The sequence below is a fragment of the Gavia stellata genome, chromosome 38 (assembly GCF_030936135.1).
Source record: "Gavia stellata isolate bGavSte3 chromosome 38, bGavSte3.hap2, whole genome shotgun sequence".
Taxonomy (NCBI): Eukaryota; Metazoa; Chordata; class Aves; order Gaviiformes; family Gaviidae; genus Gavia; species Gavia stellata.
The window spans coordinates 95,458-114,239 of record NC_082631.1 but is presented as its reverse complement, the minus strand read 5'-3'; the positions used below and the strand labels follow the sequence as shown (position 1 = coordinate 114,239).

At 71.7% G+C, this 18,782-nt stretch overlaps 2 protein-coding genes across 2 annotated transcripts; both read left to right on the top strand.

Moving 5' to 3' along the window:
• Positions 1–1,405: 1,405 nt before the first annotated feature.
• Positions 1,406–4,389, top strand: RNASEH2A (ribonuclease H2 subunit A). The gene is made up of 8 exons (XM_059833085.1): positions 1,406–1,532; positions 1,720–1,791; positions 1,966–2,092; positions 2,690–2,777; positions 3,227–3,364; positions 3,573–3,660; positions 3,748–3,871; positions 4,257–4,389. The coding sequence occupies exons 1-8, from the start codon at positions 1,406–1,408 to the stop codon at positions 4,387–4,389; spliced, it is 897 nt and encodes a 298-aa protein (XP_059689068.1).
• Positions 4,390–5,978: 1,589 nt separating this feature from the next.
• MAST1 (microtubule associated serine/threonine kinase 1) lies at positions 5,979–17,856 on the top strand. The gene is made up of 26 exons (XM_059833026.1): positions 5,979–6,022; positions 6,571–6,659; positions 7,105–7,180; positions 7,310–7,388; positions 7,809–7,972; positions 8,436–8,511; positions 8,891–9,097; positions 9,771–9,872; positions 10,522–10,651; positions 11,015–11,082; positions 11,160–11,245; positions 11,331–11,539; positions 12,167–12,305; positions 12,414–12,546; positions 12,627–12,792; positions 13,249–13,350; positions 13,424–13,546; positions 13,873–13,982; positions 14,184–14,311; positions 14,487–14,674; positions 14,783–14,959; positions 15,313–15,542; positions 15,897–16,019; positions 16,354–16,490; positions 16,683–16,852; positions 17,183–17,856. The coding sequence occupies exons 1-26, from the start codon at positions 5,979–5,981 to the stop codon at positions 17,854–17,856; spliced, it is 3,930 nt and encodes a 1,309-aa protein (XP_059689009.1).
• Positions 17,857–18,782: the final 926 nt, after the last annotated feature.

Genomic DNA, 18,782 nt, shown 5'->3' with positions numbered 1-18,782 from the left:
CGGCCCCCCCGGCGGGGAACGGACCGGGCCCGGGGGGGGGCCCCGGGGGGCGCCCGGACCGCCCCGGCCCCGGCTGCTGCCCGGTGGGGACCCCCGTGGACACGGAGGTTGGGGCGCCCCGGTGGTATGCTGCACGGACCGCGGGGGAGGACCGCGGCTTTGGGGGGCGCCCTCCGGGGACCCCCGTGGACGCCCCGATGGGGACCGCAGGGACCTGGATGGCCGCGGAGGAACAGGGACCCCCGGCATGGACGCGGGGGTACGGGGCCCCCCAACGGGACGCTGCGCGGGACTGTGCTGGAGTGAGGACCGCAGCTTCGGGGGGTCCTGCCAGGGACCCCCACGGACGCCCCGACAGAGACCCCGTGGACGCGGACCGCCGTCGGCTCTGGCTGCTGCTCAGCGAAGGCCACCGCTTCTCGGGGGCACCCAGAGGGACCCCCCCAGCGTGGACCTGGAGGAGCGGGGGACCCCCGATGGAGAACCCCAAAAGGACCTGTGAGGATGGGGGACCCCCGGAGTGGGGCCCCTGTGGGGGAGCTGGCCCCCCCCTCCCCGAATGGACCTGCCGGACCAGGCACCCCCGGTCGGGGCCCCCCCATGGGGTCGGGGACCCCCAGGGCCTGCGGGAACGGGACCTGCGGGGTGGACTGGGTACCCCCAAAGCAGGCCTGGTGCCCCCCAGCTGGGCCTGGGGACCCCTCTGGGCTGGGGGGGACCCGCAGGGGTACACCCCCCCCCCCAACTGGTGGTTCACCACATGGGGGGCGTCCCCGGGGCAAACTCATTTTGTGGGGGGCTGAGCCCCTGTTCTGTGCACCCCGTGGGGGCACTTTGGGGGGATCCCTCCCCGTGACGTTTACAGGACCCCCGGGGGGTCCCCCGAGTCGGGGGGGTGGGGCGTTTTGTTGTTGCTGTTTAATTTTTGTATCTTTGTATTTAATTAATAATAATTGTAATAATTGGTCTCGTCGTGCTGTGTTCCTGGGGGGTGGGGGTGGATCCCCCGCGTCCCTCCCGACCCCCCCCCGTGTCCCCCTGCGGCCCCCACCGCCCGCGGGCACCGCCGTCACCGGAAGGGGGCGGTGCCGGGGCTTTCCCCGCTGACGCAGCCATGCCCAAATATGGGCAAGCGGGGCCGTTCCGGGAACCCCCTCCCGCGCTGCCCGGCACCGCCCGCCCCGGGGCGGCACTTCCCGGACGGGAGGGGGCGGTTCTTCCGGGCCCCCCCGAACCGCGAGGGACCCCCGGGACACCCCCACCCCCCCCGCCCTGCCTGGGGCTGGACGGACCCCGGGGGGGGTGGTGCCCTCCGCAGCCTACGGCTCCCAGGGGGCTGCGCGTCTGCCCCGCCCCCGCAGGCCCCGCCCCCTCGGGCCCCGCCCTCGCAGGCCCCGCCCCCGCGATGGCGCTGGCGCGGCTGGAGCGGGACCCGGCGGGCGCGGGACGGTTCGGCTCCGCCGTACCCCCCCTCTGCCGCCACCGGCCCTGCGCGCTCGGCGTGGACGAGGCGGGGCGGGGGCCGGTGCTGGGTGAGCCCGGGGGGGCCCGGGGGGGGGGGGGGGGGCGGCTGCACGTGGGGCGGCCGCACGTGGCGCGGACGCAGCTTGCACCGGGTTTTGCGCGGAGGGGGGGTCCCGGTGCACCGGGCGGCGCGCGGGGGGGGGTGTCTTCCCCGCCGGTCTCACCCCCCCCGCCCCGTCCCGTCCCGTCCCGCAGGGCCGATGGTTTATGGGATCTGCTACTGCCCCGTGGAGAAGCTGGAGGAGCTGGAGGCGCTGGGGGTGGCAGGTGGGGGCGTCTGGGGGGGCCGGGGGGGTCGGGGGGGGGTCTGGGGGGAGCGTTGGAGGTCCCAAGGGGGGATTGCGGCACGGGGGAGGTTGCGGGTCCGGGGGGAGGTGGGGGGGGTCTCCGGGGGAGTTGGGGGGTGCGGGGGGGGGTGTCCCTCACCGCGACCCCCCCCAGACTCGAAGACGCTGTCGGAGGGGGAGCGGGAGCGGCGCTTCGGGCTGCTGGAGGCGGCGAGCGACGTCCTGGGGTGGGCACTGCACGTGCTGCCCCCCGACCACATCTCTGCCTGCATGCAGCAGCGGTGAGACACCCCCCCCGACCCCCCCAGAGCCCCCCCAAACCCCCCCTGGGGCCCCCCCAACCCCCTGACCACACCTCTGCCTGCATGCAGCAGCGGTGAGACATCCCCCCCGACCCCCCCCAGAGCCCCCCTAAACACCCCGGGGCCCCCCAACACCCCGACCACATCTCTGCCTGCATGCAGCAGTGGTGAGACCCCCCCCAGAGCCCCCCCAAACCCCCCCTGGGGCCCCCCCAACCCCCTGACCACACCTCTGCCTGCATGCAGCAGCGGTGAGACCCCCCCGACCCCCCTCAGGGCCCCCCAAACCCCCCGGGGCCCCCCAAACCCCCCGGGGCTCCCCAAACCCCCTGACCATGTCTCTGCCCGCATGCAGCACAAGTGAGACACACACCACCCCCCCAAAAAACCCTCGAGGTCCCCCAGACCCCTCTGGGTCCCCCCTTTCCCCCCCCCAGCACCTTTGGGTGCCCCTGACCCTCCGAGCCTGGTTCCTGCAGTCTCCATCTCCTCCCCCTCTGCCCCCAGTTTGGGGTGCTGGGGGAGGCGGCTCCCCGTTCGGGGTGCTGGGGGGTGACGCCCCCCCGACCCCCCCAGACCCAAGTACAACCTGAACGAGCTGTCCCAGGATACGGCCGAGGGCCTCATCCAATTTGCGCTGGATTCTGGGGTACAGGTGGCCGAGGTGGGTTTGGGGGGGGCTGGGGGGCAGCCCAGGTGCGGGGAGGGGGAACTGGGGGGGCCCCGGGCTGAGGCTAAACCCCACCTTTCTCCTCCCTCTGTGCCTCAGTTTCCCTCATGGGGCTGAGCAGTTTGGGGGGCAGTTGGGGCTCCGGGGGGGAGATCTGGGTTGGTTTGGGGTGAGTTTGGGGTATTTTGGGGGTGCAGGGGGAGTCTGGGATAGTTTGGGGGTAACTTAGGGTGGATTTTGGAGCACTGGGGGGGTCCAGATTGATGTGGGGGGATTTGGGGCTGCTTTAGGAGTGCTTTTGGGCAGAGAGATCGGGGGGTTTGGGGGGGTTGAGGACCTTTTGCAGAGGTTTTGGGGTGCTGGGGGGGGTCAGGGTGGATCAAGGAGCCAGGGGTGATTTTGGGGAACTGGGAGTGATTTGGGGGGGCTGGGGGGTCCCCCAGGTGTTCGTGGACACAGTGGGGCTGGCGGACAAGTACGAGGCAAGGCTGCGGCAGCGCTTCCCAGGGCTGGGGGTGACCGTGCGCCCCAAAGCCGACGGGCTCTTCCCTGTCGTCAGCGCCGCCAGCATCTGCGCCAAGGTGGGCACCGACCCCCCCGAGCACTGACACCCCCCCAGCAACCCCCCCCCCCCCCGCCCGGCCCCCAGGGCCGTCCCCCACACACACCCTCCCTCGCTCTGCCCAGCCCCAGCTGCACACCAGGGCAGTGAGTTTCAGGGGGGGCCCAGGGAGGCCCAGGACCCCCCCAACTCCTCTGGGCCCCCCCAAATCCCTCTGCCTCCCCTAGGTCGCCCGTGACCGGGCCGTGAAGCACTGGAAGTTTGCGGAGGACCTGGGGGACATCGACCGGGACTACGGCTCAGGGTACCCCAACGGTAGGAGCAGCCGGGGGGGGCGCGGGGGGGGGGCCTGGCTCCTGGGGGACCCCGGCGTCCGGGCGCCCCTCACGGTCCTCCCCCCAGACCCCAAGACGAAGGAGTGGCTGCGGCGGCACCTCGAGCCCGTCTTCGGGTTCCCCCAGCTCGTGCGCTTCAGCTGGGGGACGGCGCGGGAGCTGCTGCAGCGCGGGGGGGTCCCCGTCAAGTGGTACGGGGGCAGGGGGCCCGGGGGGGGCCTGGGGTGGGGGGGTGGTGCAGGGGCTGCTGTGACTTGGAGGGGGGCCCCAGTGGGAAGCTATGGGGGAGCTGGGGCTGCTCCTGCAATGGGGGGGAGTGGGGTCCCTGTGTAACTGGGGGGGCACGAGGGGAGTCCTGTGCCACGGGGGGGCTGGGAGGGACCAGACCCCTGCGGGGGGGGGGACGACACACGGGTGTTGTCTGTGCAGTGGGGGAACCCAGGGCGGGGGGCTGTTCCCATGCAATGGGGGGACACAGGGGTCCCTGCCCTGCGGGGGGGGGGGGGCAGGCAGAACCCCCACCCGGACCCCCGGGTCCCCTGGCGCACCCCCAGGTCCCTGACCTCTGCCCCCCAGGGCCGACGAGGACCCCGCAGAGGACCCTGAGGCCCCCCCCTCGCTGCTCTCCTACTTCGCCCGGGGCCCCCCCCGGCGCCCCCCCCACCGCTTCTTCTATGAGCGCAGACTGCGGCCCCTGGCTGAGCTGTGACCCCCCCAGAACGCCCCCCCCAATAAAGCAAGTGGTTGTTTTTAAACAAAGAATGGTAAAAAAACCCAAATCTACTTTTTTTGCGGGGGGGGGGGCCTGGGGGAGCAACAGACTCATTTATTCCCCCTGTGAAATTGGGGGGGGGCACAGGGAAGGGGGGGCAGGGGGTGTTTGAAGCTTTTGGGGGTGTCTGTGGGGTTGCGGGGGGTGGGCTGCACAGTCTCGGGCTGTGCTGGAGTGGGGGGAGCGTTTGGGGCTCCCTGGCTTTGGGGGGGGGTCCCCCATGAGCTTGTTCCCCCCGCGGGGGGAAGGCAACCCAGGTGTCTGTTGTGTGCCCCCCCCCCCCCGTTAATCGGTCCTGGCCGGGCGCCTGGGAATCGCTGTGTCCTCAATCCCGGGGGATTAGGGGTCTAATCCGGGGGGGTCACTGGGGGGGCCCTGAGAAGCCCCCGACTCTTTTGGGTGCGGTTTTAGGGGGGTCACGGTGCTGTGATGTCGCTAATGAGGCGAGGGGGGGCTCGTGGCGCGGGGGGGGCTCTGCCGTGTTGCCCGAGTATTAACCCGGGGGGGGCCCGACACCGGGGGGGGGGTCCGGGGCCCCTCCCGAGGGGACCGAGGCGCCGGCCTGGAGAGCGCGCCCGGTTCAGCACCGCGGAGAGCTCCGGGGGGTCCCGGTACCGCGGGGGGGTCCCGGTACCGCGGGGGGTCGTGGCAGCGCAGGGGTTAACCCCCCCGGGGTGGGGCCGCCCCCCCCCGGACGCCTGGGTCCCCCCGGCGGGGCGGGGCTGGGCGGGGCCGCGGGGCGGGGCGCTCCCGGGGGTCCCGCGCGGCGGAGGATGGCGGCGGGCGGCTGAGGGGGGGCTGCGGGCACCGGGGGCGCGGGGGGGGGGCCGGGACCCCCCCGCACCGGCAGCGGCGGCGCCATGGACGACTCGGGCGTGATCCGCCGGCGGCGGCTGCAGGTACCGGCGGAGGGGGGGTCGGTACCGGGGGGGGGAATCGGTACCGGGGAGGGGTCGGTACCGGGGGGGGTGGAGGCCCGGCCGGGGGGGGGACATGTACCAGGCAGGGCGGGTACGGGGAGGGGGGCAATGCAGTCCCGGTACCGGGAAGGTCGGTCCGGGCGGGGTCGGCACCGGGGGGGGCTGCAGGGCTGGGGGGGGGCGTCCGGGGCAGCCGGATCTGGGGGGGCTTCAGGCATAGGGGGGCCCCGGGGGACGCGGCGGAGCCGGTGCCTGGGTCCCCCCAGCAGCGGGGCAGGGCCCGGGGTGCCCCCCCAGGCGCTGCTGCGGGGACCGGCGTCTGTCCGGGGGGGCCCGGGTCAGTCCGGGGGGGTGCGGGCCGCCCCCCACCCTCTGCCCCGTTTTGCAGAAGGAGCTGCCGCTGCCGCGGAAGAGCAGCAGGTGAGACCCCCCCCGCACCCCATCGCCCCCCCCATTGCGCCCCCATTGCACCCACCGCCGCGGCCCCGCCCCCGGCCCCGCCCCGGCCCCGCCCCGCTGCAGCCGCTGCCGCCGCGGCCCCCCCCCGCCCCGCCGAGGCGCCGCCGCCCCGGAGCCCCCGGCCCCCCCCGGCTCTCGGCCCCCCCGATGCCGATCCTGGTGGGCAGCAGCATGTTCCGCCGCACCAAGAGGTAACCGGGGCCTCGGCCTTCCTCTCCCCATCGCCATCCTCATCCTCCATCCCATCTCCACCCTCGTCCCCAGCCTTCATCCTCAGCCTTCATCCTCAGCCTTCATCCCTCTCCATCCCCACCATCACCCTCATCCCCCCTCCATCCTCATTCTCAGCCTTCGTCCCTTCCCCATCCTCATCCCCGTCCCCGTCCTCCTCCCTCCTTCATCCTCATCCTTCATCCTCGTCCTTTTTCATCCTCATCCTCACCCTTCGTCTCTTCCCCCCATCCTCCTCCCTCCTTCATCCCTGTCCTCCAGCCCTCAGCCCTCCTTCCTCATCCTCCACCTTCACCCTCCATCTCCGGCCCCATGAGTCCCCCCACGGCCACTGTCCCCCCGATCCCCCCCGACCCCCCCATTCCTGCACCCCCTGCGGGGGGGGGGGGCTGTGGGTGCCCCCCCCGGCACCGTTGGGTGTTGTGAGTGCATTCGGGTGTGAGGACAGGTATGGGGGGGTGGTGTGAGGGGGGTCCCAGCCCCCCTCCCCACGCCCCCCCCCCCCCAGCTGCCGCACGAGCAACCGGAAGAGCCTGATCCTGACCAGCACCTCTCCCACCCTCCCGCGGCCCCACTCGCCGCTGCCCGGCCACATCGGTGAGATCCCCCGACCCCCCCGGTGCCCCCACACCGCCCCCGGTGTCCCCAACCCCCCCCCCCCAAGGCCCTGGAACCCCCCAAGGCCCCCCAGAACCCCCCAAAGGGGCCCATAGGGAGCCTCAGGGAATCATAGCCCCCGCCAAGGACCCAGAAAGACCCCCCCCAACCCTCTGAGGTCCCCACAAGGGATCCATTGCCCCCCCAGCCCCAATCCCCCCCCAGCCTCCCTGGTACCTATAGGGACCCCCAAAGCACCTGGGCCCCCCCCAGCCCCTGGGGTCCCTCCTAACCCCCCTTTTCCCCTGGGGTGGGTTGCATCCATTTGGCCCCGCCTCCTCCGGTGTGGGTGGGGCCTGTCAGGGCGGGGCTGTCAGGGCGGGGCTGTCAGGGCGGGGCGGTGGTGACATCACCCCCGTGTCATCTCCCCCGTGCCCCCCCTCAGGCAGCAGCCCCCTGGACAGTCCCCGCAACTTCTCGCCCAGCAACCCGGCCCACTTCTCCTTCGCCTCCTCCCGCCGGTAAGGGGGTCCGGGCGTGCGGGGGGGCCCTGGGTACCTCCCCCCATCACCACCCAGGTCCCGTCCCACCTCAGGGGCGGGGGGGGTCTCCCGGACGCCTGGGTCCCCTGACACCCCCTGCCCCCCCAGTGCTGACGGGCGCCGCTGGTCGCTGGCCTCGCTGCCCTCCTCCGGCTATGGCACCAACACCCCCAGCTCCACCGTCTCGGTGAGTTGGGGGCCCCGGAGCCCCCCACGTCCAGGGGACCCGCTGGGGTGCCCTCCCCATGGCAGGGGGGTGGCTGATGGGGGGGTCACTGGGGGGCTGGGGGGAGCTGGCCAGGGGTATGTGGGTGGGTCCCAGCAGGGGTCTGGGGGTGCGGTTAGGTGTGGGTCCCACCGATGGGGGGCCTGGGGAGGGGGTGGTGGGTGACCAGGGGTCCCTGTGGGGTGCAGTGGGGCATCATGGGGGGTCCATGGGGTGCAGTCGGGGGCCCATGGTGGGTCCATGGAGGTCAGCGATCCCCATGGGTGCCATAGGTCCCGTGGGGTGCCATGGGGGGGTCCATAGGGGGTCTGTGGGGGTCCATGAGGGGTCCGTGGGGCGTGGTGTGGGTCCGGGGGTCGGAAGGGTGACGCGGGCGCGCAGTCCTCGTGCTCGTCGCAGGAGCGCCTGCACCAGCTGCCGGCGCAGCCGACGCCAGAGGAGCTGCGCTTCCTCTCCCGCCACTTCGGCAGCTCCGAGAGCCTGGCCGAGGAGGATGGGGGGGCCCGGGGGGGGCCAGCCCCGCGCCCCCGCTCCCGCAGCCTCAGGTGGGGCTGGGGCACTGGGGGGTTGGGGACCCCAAGTGGCTGGGGGGGGGGGCAGGGATGTGGGGACCCCATGAGGGAATCAGGGCACCAGCAGGCTGGGGGTCACCATGGGGTTGGGGGACACACCAGGGCTTTGGGGACACCACTGGGGACACCATGCGGTTGGAGATGCCATATGCTTGGGGGGGGGGGGTAGGGATTTGTGGAGACCGTGGGGGAATCAGGGCACCGTGGGGGTGGGGACACCATGGGTCTGGGGTGACCCAGAGCAGGAGGGGACCATGGGGCAGAGTGGGGTGGGGAACAGCAGGGTGACGGGGACACTGCAGCCACTGGACATCAGGGGGGTGGAATGGGGGATGCCATGGAGGGATGCTGGGGGTCCCGCGGGTGCCAGCAATGGGGATGCTGGGGGCGGGGGGGGATGCTGTGGGTCCCGCGGGTGCCAGCAGTGCCCCCCCAGCCCCGGGCGCTCGCCCTCGTCCCACGACAACGAGATCGTGATGATGAACCATGTCTACAAGGAGAGGTTCCCAAAGGTGGGGCCGGGGGGATGTGGGGTGTGTGGGGAGCTATGGGGGACTGGGGGAGGACATGGAGTCTTGGGGGGTTCTGGGTGAGGGCTGTGGGGGTTGTGGGGTTATGGAGCGGCTCTGGGGGGTCTTGGGCAACTAAGGGGCACTGGGGGAGGCTGTAGGGCCTTGCGGGGTCCTGGCAGGGTTATGGGGGTCCTGGGGGGTTATGAGGTATCTATGGGGATCAGGGGGGCTCTGAGGTTCCTGGAGGGGAGGTGTGACAGCTCAGGGGGGTCTGGGGTGGCTGTGGGGCACTGGAGGAGGCTATGGGGTCTTGGGGGGCCCCGGGGAGGCGGTGGGGGTGTCGGGAGCCGTGGGGAGCCTGTCCGCTTGGGTCCCACAGGCGACGGCGCAGATGGAGGAGCGGCTGGAGGAGTTCGTGCGGGGCTGTGGCCCCGGGGGGACGCCACTGGCCGACGGCGCCCTCAGCTTCATCCAGCACCAGCTGGTCGAGCTGGCGCGCGACTGCCTGGCTAAGGCCCGGCACGGCCTCATCACCGCCGGCTACTTCTACGAGCTGCAGGAGAACATGGAGCGGCTGCTGCAGGACGTGAGCCATGGCGCCCGAAGGGACCCAACAGGGACCGACAGGCCCCAATGGGACCCCGAGGGACCCAACGGGGCCCAACAAGGCTCAACGGCACCCAACAGAGCCCAACGTGGGCCCAACGGCACCCAACAGAGCCCAACACGGACCCAATGGGGCCCAATGGCACCCAACAGAGCCCAACGTGGGCCCAACGGGGCCCAACGGCACCCAACAGAGCCCAACATGGACCCAACAGAGCCCAACGGGGCCCAACGGCACCCAACAGAGCCCAACATGGGCCCAACAGGGCCCAGCACAAACCCACTGGCACCCAATGGGGCCCAAAGAGGCTCCGTGACACCCAACAGGGCCCCAAGGGACCCAATGGGACCAACGGCACCTGGCAGGGCCCAACAGGGATATAACAGCACCCACTGGTCCCAGTGGCACCCTCAGCACCTAATGGGGACCCACCAGGGCCATACAGGGCCCAGTGAGAACCCTCGACACCCAAGGGCACCCAAGGGGACCCAACCGGACCCCCCAGGGACGCAGTGGGACCCCCCTGGACCCAGCACGACTCAAGGGGATGCCCCGGGGCCCATGGGACCCCCCAGGACCCTATGTGACTTCCCAGCGTTCCCCGACCCCCAGGTCCCCTGGGACCCCCTGACCCCCTGCCATGTCCCCCCAGGCCTACGAGCGCTCGGAGTCGGAGGAGGTGGCCTTCATCACCCAGCTGGTGAAGAAGCTCCTCATCATCATCTCCCGCCCTGCCCGGCTGCTCGAGTGCCTGGTGAGTCCCCCGGGACCGCCCCGTCCCCAGGGGACCCGGGCGCTGGGACAGCCACCCCAGCATCCCCCTCCCCATCCCATTTTGCACCATCCCAACCGTCCAATCGGACGAAGCCCTTCCGGTCACCCTGACAACGCCCTGGCCAATCCCTGCGCGCAGCCAATGGGGAGGCAGGGCTGGCGTTGCCGTGGTGACAGCCATGTTGCCGGGGCAGCGCCATGGCAACGGCGCATCCCGGGGACCACCGAGACAAAGGCGGGAGGGGCCGGGGGGTACGGGGGGCACACGCGTGTGCGTTCGCCCATGACCGCTGGTGCACGCAGGCACACGCCTGCTCCCCCGTGCGCTCTGCGCGTTGGCGCAGGCACAGCGACACACGTGCACACGCGTGTTTGGGCTCAAAGGCACACATGCACGCGTGTCCTGGTACACACACGTGTGTCCCGGCATGTGCGCACATGTGAGCTCACACGCATGCACACGCTCTCGCACGTGTGCGGACCCATGTGCACCCACACACGCGTGCGCACCAGCACATGCCCCCCGCTGTCTGCTGGTGCATTGCACCGTGCTGGTGCACGTCCCCGTGTGCGCACGTGTGACGATGCGTGTCCCCCGTGCACACACGTGCCGGGGTGTGTCGGCGCAGGAGTTCGACCCGGCTGAGTTCTACCAGCTGCTGGCGGCGGCGGAGGGCCAGGCCCGCGAGGGGCTGCTGAAGGCCGACATCCCGCGCTACATCATTGGGCAGCTGGGGCTGGCACGGGACCCCTTCCCCGGTACACGTGTGTGCGAGCGGCCGCGGGGGGGGCACGGGCTTTGCACACGCCTGTGGGGTCATGCAAGGGGCAAGCACACGTGTGCGGGAGTGTGCACACATGGAGCCTTGCACGGGAGGGTGTGTGCACATGGGATCTGCACGCCTGTGGGGGTGGGCAGGGCTGCGCACGCGTGTGGGAGCATGCACGGGGGTTGCCTGCATGGATCACGTGGAGCTTGCACGCTGGGGGTCTGCAGGGGTGTGGAGCGTGCACGGGGAGCGCGTGCTTGAGGGGTGCACACGTGGGGTGTTGTGCGCTGAGGGTGCACACGTGTGACACCCCATGTCCCTGCACACGCGTGACACCCCGTTGTCCCTGCAGACATGGTGCATCTGGAGGAGCCCGACAGCGGCGGGAGCAACACGCCGGAGCCCGAGGAAGGGGCCGAGGTGGGCGCTGGGGCAGGGTCTCTGTGTGTCCCTCCCTGCGTCCCCCCATGTCCCCGTGTCACCCCGTGTCCCCCCAGGGCCGCAGCATCGTCCCAAGGGCCAAGAAGCCGCCGGGCGAAGGCGACTTTGAGACCATCAAGCTCATCAGCAATGGCGCCTACGGGTGAGCGGCCCTGGGCGCTGGGGGCCCGGGGGGGTCCCAGACGCCGGGGTCCCTGGCGCGGCGTGACGCGCGGCTGTGCCGGCAGGGCGGTGTACCTGGTGCGGCACACGGCCACGCGCCAGCGCTTCGCCATGAAGAAGATCAACAAGCAGAACCTGCTGCTGCGCAACCAGGTGGAGCAGGCGTTCGTGGAGCGTGACATCCTCACCTTCGCCGAGAACCCCTTCGTCGTCAGCATGTTCTGCTCCTTCCAGACCCGCCGCCACCTCTGCATGGTCATGGAGTATGTCGAAGGTGGGCGCGGGGCCGACAGGCGTCGCAACAGGGGGCTGAGCATCACGATACAGGACTAGGCGTTGTGATACTGGGCTGGCTGTCATGATATGGGCCCGGGCATCGTGATATGGGGCTGGGCGTTGCAATACTGGGCTGGGTGCTGTGATATGGGTCCGGGGATCACGATACAGGTCTGGGTGCCACAATACAGGGCTGGGTGTCATGACAGAGAGCTGGGTATTGCGATACAGGACTTGGCATTGCAGTATGGGGCTGGGCATCATGATACAGGGCTGGGCGTTGTGATATGGGGCTGGGCACCATGATACGGTGCTGGGTGGTACAATGAGGGGCTGGGCATCGCAATACAGGCTTGTGTGTCATGATATGAGGCCAGGCATTGCAATATGGAGCCAGGCATTGCAATGTGGGGTGGTTTGTGTCACGACAGGGTAGTTTGTGTCACGACAGGGTGGTTTATGTCACAACAGGGTGTTTTTACATCCCGACACGGTGCTTTACATCTGGGTGGGTGCTTTGTGTCCCACTGGGATGTGCTGGGTGGTGGTGGGTGATGCTGTCATGCACACTGCTGTGCCCCCCTGTGTCCCCCCCATGTCCCCCCCCGTGTCCCCCCTGTCCCAGGCGGGGACTGCGCAACGCTGCTGAAGCACATCGGGGCGCTGCCGCTGGAGCTGGCCCGGCTCTACTTCGCCGAGACTGTCCTGGCTCTGGAGTACCTGCACAACTATGGCATCGTCCACCGCGACCTCAAGCCTGACAAGTACGCCCGGATGCCGGGGCCCCCCGGGGGGTGGGGGGGGACAGTCTGGGGCAGGGCCGGGAGGATGCTGGACACCCGGGTCCCTGCAAGACGCCTGGGTCCCCGCAGCCTGCTGATCACCTCGCTGGGCCACGTGAAGCTGACGGACTTCGGGCTCTCCAAGATGGGGCTGATGAGCCTCACCACCAACCTCTACGAGGGCCACATGGAGAAGGACGCCCGCGAGTTCCGTGACAAGCAGGTGGGCGGGGCCGGGCGGGGCCGTTGGGGTGGGGCCGTTGGGGTGTGGTGGGGCATGGCTGGCGCTGACCCCGCCCGCAGGTGTGCGGCACCCCCGAGTACATCGCTCCTGAGGTGATCCTGCGGCAGGGCTACGGGAAGCCGGTGGACTGGTGGGCGATGGGCATCGTCCTCTACGAGTTCCTGGTGGGCTGCGTCCCCTTCTTTGGGGACACCCCCGAGGAGCTCTTCGGGCAGGTCATCTCGGGTACGGGGAGGGGGACACGGGGGGGGGACACGGGGGGACAGGGCAGGTCATCTCGGGGACGGGGATGGGGACATGGGAGGGACATGGCAAGGGGACGGGGGGACAGGGCAGGTCATCTCAGGTACGGGGGGGGACATGGGGACATGGGGCAGGTCATCTTGGGGACGAGGGTGACAGGGGGATGGGGCAGGTCATCTCTAATACAGGGATGGGGACACAGGAGGACATGGGGACATGGAGACACAAAACGGGTCATCTCAGGTAGGGGGACATGGGGGGACACGGGGACACAGGGACACAGGGATGGAGTAGGTCATCTTGGACACATGGGGATGGGGACATGGGGACAGGGCAGGTCATCCCTCGTAAAGGGATGGGCATGGGGACACGGGGACGTGATGGGACTGGCAGCCATGACCCCGTGCTCACACGTCCCCCCCGTCACCCCCATGTCAGACGAGATCCTGTGGCCAGAGGGGGACGAGGCGCTGCCCCCCGATGCCCAGCACCTCATCTCCTGCCTCCTGCAGCCCGACCCCCTGCGGCGCCTCGGGGCCGGTGAGACACACACCCCCCCCGACACCCCCGCCCCGGGCTGAAGCCCCCACTGACCCCATCTCTGTCCCCACAGGGGGGGCGCAGGAGGTGAAGGCTCATGGCTTCTTTGCGGCACTCGACTGGACGGGGCTGCTGCGGCAGAAAGCCGAGTTTGTGCCGCACTTGGAGTCCGAGGAGGACACCAGCTACTTCGACAGTGAGGGACCCCCGGGACCCCCCCGGGAACACCTCGGGACCCCTCCAGGACCCAACCCTGGGACCCCTGGGGACCACCCCACAGGCCCTCCCAGGGGACACCCCCTTGGCACCCCATGCACCCTGCCCAGGACTTCCAACCAGGGACAAACCCCTGGGGGACCCTCTAGCCCCCCCACACTCATGGGACCCCCCCAGGAATTCCCCCATGGGCCCTCCCAGCAACCCCCCCATGGGCCCCCTCTATGGGTCCTGAGCCCCCCCCTTGGGGTCACCCTGTGGGACCTCCACCCTGCGTCCCCCCCTCACCCACGCCCCCCCTCCCAGCACGCTCGGATCGGTACCCCCACGTCACCTCCTACGAGGACGAGGACACGACGGAGGACGAACCTGTGGAGATTCGGCAGTTCTCGTCCTGCTCCCCCCGCTTCAGCAAGGTGGGGGCACGGGGGGGTACAGAGGGGTGGGGGCACATGGGGACAGGGTGGGGACAGGGGGATGTGGGTACAAGGGGATGCACAGGACCGTGCATGGACTGTGCAGTGCGGGTGCCTCGTGCAAACCCTCGCGCAGTCGCACGCGTGCAAACCCCCGTGCACAGCCCGGTGCGAGCGGGTGCGAGGTGGTGCCGTGCGCAGGTGTACAGCAGCCTGGAGCAGCTCTCGCAGCAGCAGGAGCCGAAGGCGGCCAAGGGGCGTCCGCGGGACGAGGGGAGACGCGATGGCTTCACCCGTGACCGCGGCTGGCGCACGGCCTCGCCCGAGCTGTGAGGACCCATGCTGGGGTCCCCGGGGAACACCGGGGTCCCTGGGGGGGAACACCGGGGTACCTGGGTGGGGGTCACGCCTGGGTCCCCAGGGTGGGGGGCAACGCCTGGGTCCCCCAGAAGGTGTGTGTGGGGGGTTATGGTCAGCCCCCACCAAACACCTGGGTCCCCACAGGAAGCGCCCGCCGGCAGCCGAGGGGGCCCCCCCCGAGGGCGAGGGCAGCCCCCCCCTGGGCGCCCGTCGCCGCTTCTCGGCGCTGCTGGAGCCGGGGCGCCCCGGGGCCCCCCCAGAGGAGCGGCCAGCCCCCCGTAACAGTGCCCCCCCCCGCGATGGACCCACAGATGGACCCAGCGAGGAGCCAGGTCAGTCCTGGATGCCGAGGTCCCGGCTGGGGGGTGAGGGGTCCCGGATGCCTGGGTCCCTGGTGGGGGGTCCCAGGCACCTGGGTCCTCACCAGCCGGTCCCCCCAGGGGAGCGAGCGCCGCGGGCCGGAGACCTGCCCCCCACCCGGGCTGAGCTGGGGCTGCGGCGGCCGCGGCACCCGGGGGTGGCCCCCGAGGGGGGGGCTGACAAGCGCAGCCCCCGCGGCCCCGGGAAGGTCACCAAGTCGGCGTCGGCCACTGCCCTCTCCGTCATCATCCCCAGCGGTGGGTGTCAGCCCCGGGACCCCAAACCCCCTCAGGGCCCCAACATCCCCTCGGGACGCCCCATTCCCCCTTGCTGGGCAGCCTGGACTCCTGGGTCCCCATGGGTGGTGGGGGTCCCCTGGACACCTGGGTCCCCAGGGTGGGGGGTCCCTGGCCACCCGGTTCCCCCTGGGGGGTGGGGGGTTGGGGGGGGTGCTCGTGGACACCTGGGTCCCCATGGGGGTGGGGGGCTGGGGGCCTCCCCTGGATGCCTGGGTCTCTGTGGGTGGTGGGACCCCCAGACCCATGGGCGGGGGGCAGCGGGTGCTCTGGACACCTGTGTCCGTGGGTGCGGTGCCAGCGGCGGGGCGCAGGGGAGGCGCCCGGCTCCTCTCCCCTGGGCAGCCCCATGTCCCCGCGGTCGCTGTCCTCGGACCCGTCCTCGCGGGACTCGTCCCCGGGCCGGGAGCTGGCCCCGGCAGTGGCCGCCCCCCGCTCTCCCATCGCCATCCCCCGCCCCGGCAAGAAGTTCGGCTTCACCCTGCGCGCCATCCGCGTCTACCTGGGGGACAGCGACGTCTACAGCGTCCACCACGTTGTCTGGGTCAGCGGGACGGGTGGAGGTTGGGGGACGGGGACGTGGAGGGACGTGGGGGGACACGAGCAGCGCCCACCCCATTGCGTGGGTCAGCAAGGGAGAGGGGGACGGAAGGGAGGACGGTGGGGTGGGGACATCAGGGGGACATGGGGGGGACATGGGGGGACGGGGACGTGCACAGAGCCCACCGCATTGTCAGGGTCGGTGTGGGTGGGGGGACGTTGGGGGACGTTGGGGGGGCATTGAGGTGTGTGCAACGTCCGTTGTGCTGTCTGGGTCAGGGATCGCGGGGGGGTCACGGGGAGCGCTGGGGCAGCGCGGCCCCGGTGCATTGTCGGTAACGGCGCATTGCGGGCGCAGCACGTGGAGGAGGGGGGCCCGGCACAGGAGGCGGGGCTCTGCGCCGGTGACCTCATCACCCATGTCAACGGGGAGCCCGTCCACGGGCTGGTGCACACCGAGGTCGTCGAGCTCATCCTCAAGGTCAGGGGTCATGAGGGGTCACGGTCTCATGGGGTCAGGGGGTAGAGGGTCATGGGGATGTCACAGGGGATGTGGGGGTCATGCAGTCAAAAGGTCACGGGGTGAGAGGTTGTGGTGGGGTCATGGGTCATGGCAGGTCATAGGGGTGCCAGGAGGTCACAGTGGGGTCATGGGGGGGTCACAGGTCATGGCCAGGTCGTGGGTCCTGGTGGGGTCCCAGGTCACCGTGGCGCGGTGGGTCCCGATGGGGAGGTGGGTGCTGGTGGGAGGGTGGGCCGGGGTTCCGGGCGTGGCGGGGTGTGGCAGGGCGTGGCAGTGACCCGCTGTGCCTCAGAGCGGGACGAAGGTGCTGGTGACAACGACGCCGCTGGAGAACACCTCCATCCGCCTGGGCCCTGCGCGGCGCCGCAGCGCCCGGGCCAAGATGGCGCGGAGGAACCGCCGGGGCGGCGCTGGGGGCGGCCACGAGAGGTGGGAACGGGGCGGGGGGGAACGGCGGGAACCGGGGGGTTGGGGGGCGGGACCAGGGGGCGGGGTCCGGCTCCCGGGGCGGGGCAAAGGGTCAGGCCGGGGGCGGGGCCCGGGCGGAGGATAACGGGTGGAGCAGGGGGCGGGGCCGTGGGCGGGGCCCGGCCGCCGCAGTGACATTCCTCCCCGCGGCAGGCGGCGCAGCGCGCTGTTCCGGCACCTGGCCCGACAGGCGTCGCTGCTGCACACGAGCCGCTCGCTGACGTCACTGAGCCGCTCGCTCTCCTCCTCCGACAGCCTGCCCGCCTCCCCCACCCACGCGCGCGCGCGGGACCCCGCCCTCCCGCCGCGCGCCGCCGAGACGGGTACGCGCCGCCATGGCAACGGGGCGCGGAGGGCGGGAGGGACCATGGCAACGGGCGGGGCGGGGGGCGGGAACATGGGGAGAGGGCGGGGCGGGGCTGCGGGGGGCGCGAGGGGCCGCGGAGGGTGAGGCGGGGCTGCGGTGGCCGTGAGGGGCGGGGCGGGGCGGGGCGGGGCTACGGCGGCCGCGAGGGGTCACGGCGCGGGCGGGCGGGCTACGGCGGCCGCGAGGGGCTCGGCCGGGCGGGCGCTCCGCAGCCCCGGGGCCCCCCCGGGCCGGGTCGCGGCGGGAGGCCCCGGTCGGCCCCGGCTCTGACCCGCGGCCGGCGCAGGGGCCTCCCCGCCCAGCAGCTCGCCGGGCTCCAGCGCGCCGCCCTCGCCGGCACCGGCCGGGCCCCACCTGCGGCCCAGCTCGCTGCAGGGCCTCTCCCCGAAGCTGCAGCGGCAGTACCGGGCGGCGCGCTGCAAGTCGGCCGGCAGCATCCCGCTCTCGCCGCTGGCCCACACGCCCTCGCCGCCCGCCGCCTCGCCCCCCGCCTTCCCCGCCAAGCTGCACCCCAAGGCCGCCGAGTCGCCCCGCCTGACCCGCCGGGGCCCCCCCGAGAAGGCGGCGGCGGCGGTGCCCCGGAAGCACGGCCTGGAGGCCGCCCGCAAGGACTTCCCGGCCGAGCCGCCGCTGCAGAGCCTGGCCGAGTGGGACGGGGAGAGCCCGGCCGAGGGGCTGCCCCCCGCACCCCCCGCCCGCCGCCTCGGCCGCCAGGAGCTGCCGCTCCTGCTGGGGGGCCCCCCCGGCGCCGAGGCCGCCCCCCCGGGGGGTGAGGAGCCCGAGCGGGCGGCGCGGGGCCCCCCCAAGGCGCTGAGCCCGGTGCAGGAGCACGAGCAGGCCCGGCGGGGGGGCGCCCCGGCGGGGCCCCCGGTGCCCATCGTAGTGGTGGGGCCCAGCGTGGCCCCCGGGGAGGGGGCACTGGGGCCCCCTCGGAGCACCGGGCCCCCCCCCGGGCGCTGAGCTCCCACCCCCACCCCCCCCCGCCGCTGTAAATAGGGGGGGACCCCCAGGCATGCAGGGCCCCCACCCGCCTCGCCGGGGTAGCGGCTCGCAACCCCCCCCGGCACCTCCCCGCGTACACGAAGGGTTAATACTGTGACGCCCCCCCGGTGTGATGTCATCAGCCCGGCAGCCCCCCACCCCGGGGTGTCGCTCCCCCCCCCAGTCTCCTGTCTGCCCCTGGTTCTTGCCCTGCTGATGCCACAGTGGTGATGTCACAGGCGGAATGGGAGGGGTGAGGGCACAGCTCTGATGTCACTTGGGGAGAGGGAACGGTGACATCACAGTGGCAGTGGCCATTGGGGAGTGAGAGTGATGTCACAACTGGTGTCGGCAGAGCGGTGATGTCACAGCTACGGTGCTGGCGGTGGTGCGCAATCGACGTCACAGATACGATGTCATTGGTGGCATAGGAGCGGTGATGTCACAGTTATGATGTAGCAGGGGTGCTGCTGTCACAGCTCGGACGTAACCGAAGGTGTGGGAATGGTGATGCCACAGCTGTGGTGACAGCGGGGCGGGGGCAATGACTGGTGCCGGGCGGTGATGTCACCGCCGTCGGGCGGTGATGTCGCACAACAGCAGCTGACATCACTGCATGGGCCGACCAAGCAGGTGACATCACGAATCCCCCCGTGACATCATCACCCCCCCGTTCTCGCTATGCAAACGCCCCCCCCCCGGGACAGGGGGGGGCGGGGGGGCCCCGGGGACCAATAAAGCCTGTACAGCACCGACCCCCGACCTGCGCCTCCGTGGGGACCGGGGGGGTGGGGACGAGACGTCATCGCGCCGCGGCCGCAGCCCCGGGGACCCCCCGGCCCCCCAACACCCGCCCTGCTCCCCCGGGCTCTGTCCGGGCGGTGGTTTGGGGGTCCCGCAGCCCC